The sequence below is a fragment of the Debaryomyces hansenii genome, assembly GCF_000006445.2.
Source record: "Debaryomyces hansenii CBS767 chromosome G complete sequence".
NCBI lineage: Eukaryota > Fungi > Ascomycota > Pichiomycetes > Serinales > Debaryomycetaceae > Debaryomyces > Debaryomyces hansenii.
In genome coordinates, this window is record NC_006049.2 from 1641623 (window position 1) to 1655310 (window position 13688).

General features: G+C 37.4%; 6 protein-coding genes across 6 annotated transcripts; 1 reads left to right on the forward strand and 5 right to left on the reverse strand. All coding sequences in view use genetic code 12, as the record gives it.

Moving 5' to 3' along the window:
• Window positions 1-276: 276 nt before the first annotated feature.
• On the reverse strand, window positions 277-2544 carry DEHA2G20262g (DEHA2G20262p; the record flags this gene model as incomplete). Its single annotated transcript, XM_002770631.1, has 1 exon — window positions 277-2544. One exon carries the CDS (start codon window positions 2542-2544, stop codon window positions 277-279), a length of 2268 nt encoding a protein of 755 aa, XP_002770677.1.
• Window positions 2545-2709: 165 nt separating this feature from the next.
• Window positions 2710-4182, forward strand: DEHA2G20284g (DEHA2G20284p; the record flags this gene model as incomplete). Its single annotated transcript, XM_462424.1, has 1 exon — window positions 2710-4182. One exon carries the CDS (start codon window positions 2710-2712, stop codon window positions 4180-4182), a length of 1473 nt encoding a protein of 490 aa, XP_462424.2.
• Window positions 4183-4397: 215 nt separating this feature from the next.
• Window positions 4398-5204, reverse strand: DEHA2G20306g (DEHA2G20306p; the record flags this gene model as incomplete). The annotated part of the gene is made up of 1 exon (XM_462425.1): window positions 4398-5204. One exon carries the CDS (start codon window positions 5202-5204, stop codon window positions 4398-4400), a length of 807 nt encoding a protein of 268 aa, XP_462425.1.
• Window positions 5205-5510: 306 nt separating this feature from the next.
• DEHA2G20328g (DEHA2G20328p) lies at window positions 5511-9392 on the reverse strand (the record flags this gene model as incomplete). The annotated part of the gene is made up of 1 exon (XM_462426.1): window positions 5511-9392. The coding sequence occupies one exon, from the start codon at window positions 9390-9392 to the stop codon at window positions 5511-5513; it is 3882 nt and encodes a 1293-aa protein (XP_462426.1).
• A 730-nt stretch (window positions 9393-10122) lies between these two features.
• On the reverse strand, window positions 10123-11586 carry DEHA2G20350g (DEHA2G20350p; the record flags this gene model as incomplete). The annotated part of the gene is made up of 1 exon (XM_462427.1): window positions 10123-11586. One exon carries the CDS (start codon window positions 11584-11586, stop codon window positions 10123-10125), a length of 1464 nt encoding a protein of 487 aa, XP_462427.2.
• Window positions 11587-11786: 200 nt separating this feature from the next.
• On the reverse strand, window positions 11787-13493 carry DEHA2G20372g (DEHA2G20372p; the record flags this gene model as incomplete). Its single annotated transcript, XM_462428.1, has 1 exon — window positions 11787-13493. One exon carries the CDS (start codon window positions 13491-13493, stop codon window positions 11787-11789), a length of 1707 nt encoding a protein of 568 aa, XP_462428.1.
• Window positions 13494-13688: the final 195 nt, after the last annotated feature.

Consider the following 13688-nt stretch of genomic DNA (forward strand, 5'->3'; position numbering starts at 1 on the left):
TACCAAATCATTTAGTGGGGATGCGATCAATTTATACTGCGAATTTGGTGGTACCCCGGAGAGACCCTGAACTCGGAACGCACATCATTTGTAAAATTGCTGTAGTGCAACGATTAGTAATATTTCAAAATCGGAATATATCGGGATATGATATGTATTTTATCTATATAGATGTACTTGGCATTGGAAAGCATATCTTATCAATCGAACCGCTTTAAAAATGTAGGTATATCAAATCACATCTAATATGTATGTACGACTATAAAATTAATTAATCTAGGCCTTTTGTTGACCGCCATATAAGCTTCTCCATTCGTCAATTTTACTTTCATCGATTCTCTTAAACAAGTATTGGGCCTTACCAATGCAGTGACCAGGTTCTAAAACCAACTCAAACTTGTCAGTAATAGATAATGGAGGAGCATTCAAAACTTGGCAAATTTGGGTGGTACATTCTGGCATGAAAGGACTAATAATAGCACTAACCAAGTAAATCAAATTTAAACCAACACCCATAACAGCATCAGATTTGTCCGGTAAATTGGTATATAAATTATTATCTAATTTGTTGTCTTGTAAAAATTGGTTACCACGAGATGAGATAGACATAGCAATTTCCAAACCACGACGTAAATTAACAGCTTCCATATTTTCAATGTAATTTGCTAATAATTGGTTGATTTCAGTATTAAATTTATTGTAGTCTGGAATGTTCTTTGGGTCAAATTCTGGGACAACCCCGTTATATTTGGCAATAACAAACTTGACCAATCTATTGACGAAGTTACCTAAGTTAGCTAATAACTCGGAGTTGTTTTTAGTAACAAATTCAGTCCAAGAGAAGTGTGAATCAGAGGATTCAGGTCTCACGGAGGCTAAGTAGTACCTCCAAACTGATGGAGAAATATTAGTTTCCTTGGCATTATTACCAAAAACACCTACACCTCTAGATTTAGAGAACTTACCATTTTCATATTGCAAGTATTCAGTTGTGTTCAAGTGGTGTAATTTAGTCCAATTGTCTTTGGTACCAATTTGGGAAGCTGGGAAAACAACTGTATGGAACGGAACATTATCCTTACCCATAAATTGGTATAAATCGACATTTTCTGGGTTTCTCCACCATTTCTTCCAGTCCTCTGTTTTATTGTCCTTGAAGTAATTGGCTGTGATAGATACATAACCGATAGTGGCATCAAACCAGACATACAAGACCTTGTCCTTGAATTTTTCCAATGGAACAGGTGTACCCCAAATCAAATCTCTTGTGATACATCTTGGTTCCAAGCCTTGCTTCAACCATGAATTAGTGATGGTCTTGGAATTCTTAGACCAAGCACCCTTTTCAGACGCTTCTTCAACCCATGCTTTAAGTTCTGGTTCCAAATCATCCAATTTAATGTAAATGTGAGTGGAGTTTCTAGGGATAGGTTTAGCATTATCAACCTTACAACGAGGGTTTACCAATTCGAATGGATTCAATAAGGAACCACATTTGTCACATTGATCGCCCCTGGCATCTTCGTATTGACATTTAGGACAAGTACCTTCAACAAATCTATCTGCCAAGAATGCATTATGTTCCTGACAGTACAATTGTTCAGTGGTTTTCTCTTCTAAATAGCCATTATCAAACAATTTCATAAAAATATCTTGGGCAATCTCAGTTTGCTGACTGGTGGTAGTTCTACCAAAGTAATCGAATCCTATATCAAACCAATCGTAAACATCCTTATGAATCTTATGGTATTTATCACACAATTGTTTTGGGGTAATCTTTTCTTCTAATGCTTTAGTTTCAGTAGCAGTTCCGTACTCATCTGTACCGCAAATGAACAAGGCATTATAATTTCTGTTCTTGGCATAACGAGCATAAATGTCTGCTGATAAAACTGAACCAACAATATTACCTAAATGTGGAACATTATTAACATAAGGCAAGGCAGACGTAATTAAGATATTTCTTTCGTTCTCCTTAGGAAGAATTCTATCCGCTTGCTTCTTGACTAAGTGACCTGTTTTCACCTTTTGGGCTCCAGTATTCTCGCTCTTTTGTCTCTCTAATGTTGTGATGGATAACGCATGCTTAATAGCCTCAGAAACCTTTGGAAGTTCACTAAATTCTTTAAACCACTTGTCAAATGGAGTCTCATACTTGCCGCCACTTAAAGCACCATACACAGCGGCAAAAAGAATAATCTGGCTCGTTGAAGTCTCGGCCTTTTCAAGCTTTATAGAGCTCTCATTGATAGCCTGAACAATCGCATCTTTTTTATTTGATTTTGCAGCCTTGTAAAGACTAGTTTCTTCGAATTCGAGCAACTTATCTTTGTTGAAATCATTTGCAAGATATTTTACAATAGCATTCGGTTCCGATAATTCAAAACCTGACTTCTTATCGATCAATGAGAGAGATGACTCATTTTCACTTAAGGAAACACTTAATTTAGGTTGATAAATAGCAGAAACTAAAGATAATTTCAAATTACTGGCCAATGTTAATAAGGAGCTACCCTTTTCACCAATTATCTGAAGCGAAGACATGTTATTATATTTAATTTGCCAGTATCTAGGATTAGTGATCTTCTTCTGAAGTGCCAAAAAGTTGAATGCTCATTCCTCATGAATTATAACACAAAACGGTTGAAAGGCCTTACTAAGGAAACCAGCTAGTAAGGAGATAACAAATACAGGAAATACATATGAATAATGCTAAGAGTGGTCAGAAACGTGAAATTCAAGACAAATGTCAATTTCGTGTCATCTAGGAACATAACCAGTCAGACTATTGATGAATGGAACAGCTTGATATCATCCAGAGGCTTCACTGCCAGAGACGATGAAACCAAAGTAGGTCCGGATAACATTTTGCTGGGAACAACATTTATAGCTAAGGACAATATAGCTACTACAAAGGAACCAACAACGTGTGCCTCTTGTATGCTTGATAATTATTATAGTCCGTTCGATGCCACTGTAATATCCTTATTGGAAGAACAAGGTCTGACTATGGTTGGAAAAGCCAATTTGGATGAATTTGGTATGGGGTCTGCCAATGTTAATTCGTATTATGGGCATGCTGTTAACCCGTTATTTACAGAAGAGGAGCATATTACTGGTGGTTCGTCGGGGGGATCGGCAGCTAGTATACAAAGTGATTTAGCAACGTTTAGTCTTGGTACAGATACTGGAGGCTCGGTAAGATTGCCTGCGAGCTATTGCGGTATTGTAGGTCTTAAACCAACTTATGGAAGAATATCTAGATGGGGTGTGATTCCTTATGCTCAAAGTCTAGATACTGTTGGGATTTTAGCGAAAGATGTCGAAACTGTACAGAAGGTTTTCAAGGTTTTAGATAAACATGATCCTAAAGACCCTACGTCATTACCAACCGAGTTTAGAGAGGAATTAAAGAAGGAGAAACAAAAGTATCAGAAAAATAGGTCGCAATTGGTCTTTGGAGTTCCTGATGAGTTTTTAGTTGCAGAATTATCGCAAGGGACAAGAGAGCATTGGCTGCACATGCTAAGTACAATACAAGATATGGGCCATATAGTACGGAGAGTATCTATACCATCTATCAAGAAGCTGATCCTGGCATACCTCGCCTTAGCTACGGCGGAAGCATCCTCGAATCTTTCTCGTTACGATGGGGTACGATTTGGGTTTAATACCAATAATTTGAAAGATTCACCCCTCGAGCTTATAGCAGAAAACAGGAGTACATCCTTGGGTCTTGAAGTCCAAAGAAGAATAATCCTTGGTAATTATACTATGTCGGCAGGCTCTGGAAATCATTACTTCAAGGCAACCGATGAGCGCCGAGATATCGTTGAAGACTATAACGAAATATTGAATTTTCCAAATTTATTGATGAATGAACCTGGTGAGTCTCTGTCTGAAAAATGTGATATTATTGTTACTCCTACAGCTATGAGTGGCCCATTGAGCGTGGAAGAATATTTACGTCATGATAGAGAGAACTTTTTAAATAGTTACGTGAATGATATATTGACAGTTCCCGCTTCATTAGCAGGAATGCCAGCTATATCTATACCATGGAATACACCGGGAACGGATTCATCTATTCCACAGGGAATGCACCTAATGGCTCAATTTGGTGATGACCACTTTCTTCTTGATTTTGCCGCAGAATTGATGAAAGTGAATAGTACTACATAGTTAGTTATTTGTCTTGTATATACTGTAAACATAAATAAAGATAATGCTATATTTAAACAATATATGAAATGAACAGTTGAATATCATAACATCATTAGTAACTGATTGACTAGAAAGAGTTGGTAAGAAAGTAGAACTAAACCATAAATATAAAAATGCAATAGGTATATAAAAGAATAGAAAATAAATGTTGAAATTATTTTCTTGAAGTTCATTTAATGTCTACCTAATAAAGTCAAAAATTCTTCTCTTGTCTTCTGTTGATCACGGAAACACCCAAGCATACAACTGGTTGTAGTCGAAGAACCAGTCTTTTGGACCCCTCTACTAACCATACACATATGAGTTGCTTCTATAACAACAGCGACTCCCCTTGGTTTTAAGATTTCGCCCAATGCCATCGCAATTTGTTTCGTTAATCTTTCTTGAACTTGGAATCTTCTGGCATACATTTCTGCCAAACGGGCCAATTTGGATAATCCTAATACTCTCTTATTCGGAATATACGCAATGTGAGCCTTACCAAAGAACGGAACTAAGTGATGCTCGCATAATGAGTATATCTCAATGTCTCTTACAATAACCATCTCATCATGATTTTCCTCGAAAACTGCTCTCTTGATAACATCTCTAATATTATCTTCATACCCTTTTGTAAAGTATAACATTGCACGCGCATAACGTTCTGGAGTTTCCAATAATCCTTCTCTATCAACGTCTTCTCCTAACTCGGTCAATATAGTCTTAACGGCAGAAGCTATCCTCATTTCTCTACCATTGGCTTCTTCCTGTGTTTGTTCGATACGAGAACGAGCCCCTCTAGATGGCCAAGATAATCCATCATTGTCAATAGGAGGGTTTAAGGTACATGGTGACGCAACCCTGGTTTGTAAAGGTGTGCCAAAGCTCGGGTTAGTGTCATCGCCAGCTAATCTCGATCTTTTCAAGGGTAAAATCGGTTTTGGGGAGTAAGTACCATTAAATGGTTCACTTTTTGCTGGCTCATCATTCTTCCCTGACATGATTTATTATATGTTTTTCACCTTCTAATACTATTGTCAAAGCTTGAAAAACCTGTTAATCTTTGTCATTAATGAACGATTAGATCTTTTCGCAGTTGTCGAATTTTATTCACGTGAAAGTGTATGATAGTTAGACTCGGATAACTTCAGAATACAGACACCTGGTTACATACTACAAGACTATACAGATACACTTAACTTACTTTCAATGATACAAAAAAATCATAAATTCGTAGAAAAAATTACTCACATAAAAAAAAGGATATATAAACGTTAAAAACTATTAATAATCGTTATTGAATGGCTTTACTCACAGAATGGATTCAAAGCACGAACAGTCAAACAAGGTAAAGCCATACCTATTTCAGCCCTAATAAGGATTGGAACTTGTGTCAACTCTCTGATCTCTTGAATATACGAACCACTGTCAACCCTGGTAATAAGGTCTTGCAAGTATGGCTTCAAGCCACTTAATGCGTCGATATCACTAGCACCATTAGTGGAGTCTGACTTGATCAATGATGATGAATTAGTTCTGACATTCTTGGGGAAAGAAGACGACCTAGTAGGTGACGATGGCATTGATCTTGTGTTCAAATCTCTAGATCCTAGATCTGCTTTATTGATCGAAGGAATGGATATATTTGGAACTTCCAAGTTCAATTTGGTTAATTTCTGAATAATTGAATCAGACATAACATTATTCTTTTCCAATAAAGTCTTGCTTTGCATCTTTGCTGCCTGCAATGATGAGGTTCTGTATTTGTTCTTGATGGACGATCTGTACGATAAAGAAGACTGTTCATCAGGTGGAATAAATGTAGCCGAGTCGACACCCTTTTCCCAGTAAAGTTCCAAGAGCCTAGAAGATTTATCAAACTCTGCCTTGACTAATGGTAACTGATCACCGTGAACCCTCTTCTCAACACCGAATTCAGGAATAAATACATCGAATGATGATTCATAAACTTGAATGACTGTACCCATACACAATAATTGGCCGGCACTTTCACTGATTTCATTAATAGTTTGGGATAATAATAAGTGGATTGCCTGTTCTTGAGCATTAGCAGCACAATCTTTCTTGAAGTTACAGTAATCAGCTGTTGCCTTTAATGCATCCAAATCTACTGATCTATCTTCATCTGCTTTGCTGAGTACTGTTTTCAATTGTCTATGAACAATTAGGTCTGCGTATCTCCTTAGTGGAGCTGTGAAATGAGTGTATAATGGAATGTTGAAATAATAATGACCATAACTGTCAGGATCTTGCTTCCCCGCCACATAGTATTTTCCTCTTGACATGCACTTGTACAATAATATTTCAACACATTGTCTTTTAACAGGATCTTGAATTTTTAAGATGGATCTTTGTAAAGTCGAAGAATTAGTTGTGTCAATCTTAAATCCTAAATTAGTTGCCCTTCTTACAAAGGCCTCCATTTTTTGTAATGTCGGTAATGAGTGACGACGTAATAAAGCCTGGTCTCCTAGGCTTGCATGAATCTTTGCCGCAATAGCATTATTCACTTTATGAGAAATTTCATTCACGATGTCAAAAGAAAGACTATCCTTGAAAATATTCAAATGTAAATTAACCTTTTCATCATCTAATTGATCCAATAAAGTCAAATTTGGGGTGATACCTAAGTCCCTATCAGCTAATCTTTGACGACGAAACTCTTTCGCAATCAAGCCAAAAGTTTTGATATAATCAGAGGTTGCAGATGAGATGTTAGTAACCTGCTTACCATCTAAAATTCGGTCAAAAGATTCATACTTGACAATTTGTTTAGGAACAATAATAGATTCATGAATGTAAAGATCTTCAACTTCAAAGTTAGTTGTGTCAATTTCAAAGACAACTGAGAGTGCTAAGTTTCTTTCATTCTCCTTGAAGGAAATCAAATTATTCACTTGTTGCGGGAATAAATGAGTAATCTTCTGAGGTAAAAATACAGATGATGATCTCTTTTTTGCCTTTCGATCTAATACAGAACCAGGTTTGATATAGAAAGCGATATCAGCAGCATGGAATCCTACTTCAATCTTAGTATCTGAAAGTCTTTTGACGTGCAACGCGTGGTCAACGAATTCCCCATTTTGAGAAAACGATATAATATAATCGTTCAAGTATTCTGTCCTGTCGATATTGTTTAATTCAGATTCAATACTTGAGAAATCATTGATAAACGAGCTTATAATTCCATTATCATCATCTTCGGGGTATTCATCACATAAGAAATTGTTATCTCTTAAAATCGAATTGATTTCCGTTTCAGGATCATCAATCTTGGCTAATTTGCTAACTAATGTACCAAATGGATGTAATGAGGTGATTGGCCACCTCTTAATCGAAGCAACAAATAATTGATCAGCGTACCTCTCGTGATTCTCTACGAAATCCTTTGGCGCCTGTTCCGTTGGAATAGCAATTAAAGGTACTTTCTTATCGGTCGGCTTAAACCAGACGATTTTAGGTGCCTTCGGTTGTTGGATTGATGGCTCTTTTCCGTACTTCTTATCCTTAGCCGCTTGTGCTGCTTGAGCAGGTCTCAATAATCCTAAGGTACCAGCAAACAATTGGCCAGGTATACGATCAACAACTGCAACAACATGGCCTGCGTACAATGGCTTGATTTCATCGTTGATCTCCTCTTCTTCAACCAAAAGCAACGATTGGCCTTCAACTTCAACATCATCATTTTTCTTCATGGTAGGTCTTTGTTTCAATGAACCTCTTCTTGTCAAACCTGAATCTCCATCAGCTTCAGATTTGTCCTCTGTTTCACCACTTGTTGTAGGGGCTGATGTGGAAGTTGCGTCATTGTGAATATCATCGTTCATTATTGAAGTGGTTGGAGTCTTACCTAAGGTGTTGTCCTTTCTTCTCTTCTTCTCCTCTTTTTCCTTCTTGGAGTCCCAAACTTCATCGACAACCAATAATTCAATGGCTACTAAATCGCCCTCCAAAGCACGATTACGATCCTTTGAACCACAAATGAAAATATCGGCATCTAATAAGCCATCAGTTGAAACGTAAGCATCCGACCTATTCTTTTTGTTAACTCTTAATGTACCAGTAACTAAGCGACCGTCATTGATTAATTCAGGTAACGACGATTGAGGTAAGTAAGGAGCAAAGAGAGATTTACGGCCACTTCCGTTTCCACCTCCCCCATTATTATTTGGCATAAACTGAGATAACGACGAAATAGATGAGCCTCCACCATACGAGCTATTACGCGGTCTATGTCCGGGGACAAATGAGGCTTGAGGAGGCTCAAGTTGTGACGACTGTTGTCTCTGATGTTGCTGCTGTTGTGATCTCCAGTTCGTATTCATATTGGCAGCGCCATTTGGGTCGAAATTTCTGGAGCCAGATCTATAGTGAGAACCACGTCTTTGATGACCTCTCTCTGGACTTTGATTGATGGTGAAGTTCGGGGTTGGAGGTAATAATGAGCTATTTTCCGGAGGAAATTTAAATGATTGCTGTCCGTAGGCTAAAGACTTAGATCTATTATGCGCAGATCCAGAAGACCCACCTGAATACGAAGAATCATTATCACCGCCCTCGGCACCTGAACTTGGAGGAAATTTAAACGATCCAATACTGTCATTGGGCTTAGGACTGTCATTGGATTTTGGACTAGTACTTGAATTATCACCGGTTGGGCTCAATGATGTTCTATTTGTTTGTCTTTGGTTCGCAGCAGCTTTGATTGCTTCATTCAATCCCAAAGAATGTCTTCTGTTGTGGCCCATATTCTGGTTCGAGGCTGATCCTGTTCTTCTATGGCCCTGGCCACTGCCGCCGCTGTTCGAATTGATCGACGATGATCTCGAATGCGAGCGGTAGTTGGAGGGTGGAGGCATCAACTCAGAAGCATTGGTGTTTGTATTGCTTCCTCCACTGTTATTGCCACCGCTATTTTTAGATGGATAGCTATATTGTTGTGTCATCTGCTGCGCTTGCATAATCTGTTTCTGTTGCAATTGCACCTGCTCCAACTGGCGCTGGAGATTATATTGCTCTACCATGAGTGTGGTCAACTCACTTGGCGAACGTCTATGTGCAATATGTAAGTTTCTTGGTTTCTTGGACCCAGCTCCCTCGCTAGACCCCGGGTTGCTCAAGTTATCAGAGCTATTGTTATGGCTTCCACTGTTATTATCAGCACTCATTTTTTCTCTTATCTTTCGCTTTCTATCAAATTAATTGACTGCGTGTCGTATTAATAATTATTCTCTCCTCGTAAACAAAATACTTGAATTTTCAGTAAGTACTACTATGTATAACCGTCTTCTATAATCTAATATCAATCTCTTACCTTCAATTATCTTCGATTGATGTACTCAAATATAAATAATTGCAAAAAAGTCTTATTCTTGTTTGCCGCTACTTTTTTATCAAAGGATTGGACGTGTCCCTAAATAAGTCCACTCAATACTGTATTAATTCTATAATGAAAGTAATCAATTATGCAATATATCAGTAGTATCAATTATATAATAATAATCTTCCAATTACTGGTAATTATATTAATTACTAAAAGACACTTGCTATCAATTTTGAAGGAATTAAGGAGTTAACAGGTTTTATATAAAATTTTTGTAGATAAAATCCTCAAGAGTGGTCACACTGCGAAACTGCGCACAAAATGGGTCCAGAACATATTTACCAACCTTCACACATACACATTTTCCACCTACTAGAAACTGGGTAATAGAGGATTAGATGAGTATGTAGTGGACGTAGTCAAGGGAAGTATAATATTATTATTTACGGAAAAGGCTGAAAATGGCAAGCAATAACATTATGTGCGTAAATACTTATAATTGCATTGTAATGAGCAGAGATGCATGTAGCAGTAGATACACGTTTTAAGAGGCCAATTGTATTAAATAGGTATCACTATATATTAAATGAGACCAATTCACACTCAAGAGTGGTGAGGTCTAATAAGACGATTTGGCCAGTCTGCGAAAAATCAGGGATACTGATAAGAGTAATTTGAGCGGTTTCGTGGTTATCGTGGTCTTTTTGTAAGTTAATGGTTTTTGTATGGTACAGCTTTTGATTTCCGACGAAATAGACGTGGGGGGTTTCATCCGCGAGGGTGAATGGGTCTGCATTATCAAATGGGTAGCAGTAGAGGGTGTCTGGGGCTGTAGGAATGATATTCTGCCACTTGATGTTTGATTCCATGATGGTGAGGACGACTTGCGGATCGGTGAGGGTTTCGGCAGTTAAGTACTTCAAGATATCGCTGATATTCTGACCCGATGTCCCCAAGAGACGTAACCCGCTTTCTTGGACTTCCATCCACGTCGGATTGGTTAGGGTTTGTAGTGTAGAGCCTCCGACGTACCGTTTGTTGGACAGAAAAATCGACTTGTGAAGTGGCTGCTGAGGCAAGCATATTTCAGCTGGATCGTTGTTACCGGGCATTATTGATATTGGCACCGACGGCAACAAATCAGTTATGAATTTGTCCAAGCTCTTCAACGAGTCCGTATTAAACTTAGAGATATTTTTAGATCCATAATTATTAGTGGTGAAGAAGTCGTCATCTACAGTCTCCTCAATTGGGGCGATTGAGTCTCCAGCTATGACCAAGCGTGATATATACGATGCCGCTTGAGTGTCCGTGTTGCATCCTAACTCACCCGTTAGATATTGCTTTAATAACTCTATCTTTATATCGTGATTAGCTTCATCACATAATTTGAGTCCCGATACAAACGCAATCTTACTGTTTTCTTTTTTGGGGGCCACAAGAGGTTTTTGCGGTGATACCGAAGGATAAACAACGTCCATTATCTCAAAGATACCAGCTTGGATCTCAATTCCTAATATTGCAACAATGCATCCGGTCACCAAAATATTCTTCTTTAAGAAATCGTCGTTGTTTAAAATAGCTCTACCTGACTCATCTTCCAACATAACGACGGGCATTTCTTTCACTTCTGATAATGTATAAGTTTCAGGAACCTTTGGTAACACGTCATCCACCCCATTTTCAACATCCTGCAAAATATTCAATTTATTCTTCATGTCAGAAAATATAGTACCACTTACCCAGCATAACTGCCCACTAGATATATCTAATATTTTATCTCTTTTAGTTACAGTTTGTCCATTGACCTTCTTGGTCCCATCACCCCATTTATTTAACGCATTATTGTCCACACTTTGCTTTAAAATCGATAATCTATACTGATACATTGAATAAAACTGTTTGTCATATTTGCGTTCTTTAGCCTTTAAATCATAATCATTTTGTTTATCAAATTCTTCCAGAAGTTCAACATGAGCTCTATCTACTATGTGTCCAGAAACATCTATATCACTATTGATATATTTTTGGAATGACATCTGTACAGTAGTTTATAATATCATTAAAAATAAGTTCAATCTTTTTTTTTTGGTGTAATTAAGTACGCGTTTTATCTTGATCTACAACAAATTTCATTTAATTTACCATTTACATTAAAATACATAATAAAAGAAGCTATATCAAGATGGTGTGTAGAACTATATAAAAGATGCAGAAAATTACCAAAGCTGTTATCAACTTAGGCTCTCTTTTGCTTTTTATGCTTTTTCTCTATAGATTTACCACTGGCACCAATAGTAATATTAACTTTAGGAGGAACATCAAAACCAAAGGATTTTGCAACTTTTACTAAATCTAACTTATCAATTTGATACACTGTCTTCAAGTGATGTGATGCATAAGCTTGTAAATATGATCTATAACCATCCTTAGCAGATTGGTGTAACCAGTAATTACCTTTAATTAACTTGGTTAATTGAGATTGAACATTAGCGATCTTATTGGTTGGGAATTCGTATTCATTTAAAGGAACATTAGCTGCCTTCAAGTATCTCAAGAAACCTAATTCAGATGGTGTTAAAAACATCAATGATTTACCCTTACCAGCAGTACCTCTGGCAGTTCTACCGACTCTGTGGATATAGTCCCTTGGATCATCAGGTGGATCGAATTGGATAATCCAGTCAACAGCTGGGATATCTAAACCTCTAGCGGCCACATCCGTACATATTAAAATACCTTGTGTGGCATTACAGAATTCGAAGAAAGTATTGGTACGCTTCTGCTGCTTTTGTTTACCATGCAAATCCAATACTGGTAAATCGATATAATTCAATAATTCACCGAAATATTTTACACAGTTACAAGAAGAAAGGAACACAATAATCTTCTTTTTCACGTTTCTTTTCAAAAATGAAAATAAGAGTAAGAATCTTTTGTCAGATTCACATACAACATAACCTTGTTCTAAACCAGCAACAGTAGAAGCTTCCGATTCAGAAGCAACATTGATGTATAATGGGCCAGGTCTTAATGAAATTCTGGCTAAATCTTCAACCTTTGTAGTTTGAGTTGCCGAGAATAACATAGATTGTCTATCTTCGTTTGGCAAAATTTTGATAATCTGCTTCATTTCTTCTTCGAAACCTATTTCTAAAATTCTATCTGCTTCATCAATAACTAATGCCTTTACATTCTTGAAAACAAAACCCTGGGTGTTTTGCAAGTGATCTAATAATCTTCCTGGAGTAGCAATTAACAAGTTAACACCCTTCATCAACTTTTCTGCTTCCTGTCTTCTATTGGCACCCCCAATAACAATACCGAATGTTTGACTATGGTGGGCCATTAATTCTCTAGCAACACCGAAAATCTGTAATGCTAATTCTCTGGTTGGCGATACAACAACGACACCAGTTCCGTTTCTAGGCTTGAATCTTAAAGAATACAACATCTCGATGGCTGGAATCAAAAACGCCAATGTCTTTCCTGAACCGGTCTTGGCTGCTCCTAACACATCACGGCCCGCTAATAACGGTGGGATGGTCTTGGCTTGAACCTGTGTCATTTTACTGAATCCCATATCCTTGATGGCCTTTAATGTAGGTTCGGATAACCCAGCCTCTTCGAAATTATCGGTCACTATATCATCGTGATTAGATTCTGCGGTTGGTTTAGTCAATTCTCTGGTTCTTTCTTCTTCCTGAATCTTTTTTTCCTTTTTCTTATCTTTCTTAGCTTCTGGATCTTTAATGTCGTCTCCTAATAATTCTGCTACCTCGTCGAAGTCGTCATCCAACTCTTCAACTAATTTTTCGTTATCTGATTCTGAAGAATCAGAAGATTCTTCTTCATGTTCTCTTTTTCTAGATTCAACCTTCTTGGATGGTTGAACCTTTGCTGGTTTAGGAGATCTTCCAGTTTTTGACTTAGAACTCACTGCCATGGTCTCTTGTATGAATACTATCTATCAAAAAATGTTCTACCACTGTTAAAGGAATTTTTTCAGTCTCATCTCATCGTTAACAAAAATATTTCTTCTATATAAATTTTGCGTCACGTGCAATATCACATAGCGGGTTTGGAATATTAGTCAAGATCAGCCTACGAATAGCTAAGTCCTACTTTATAAACTATTGGC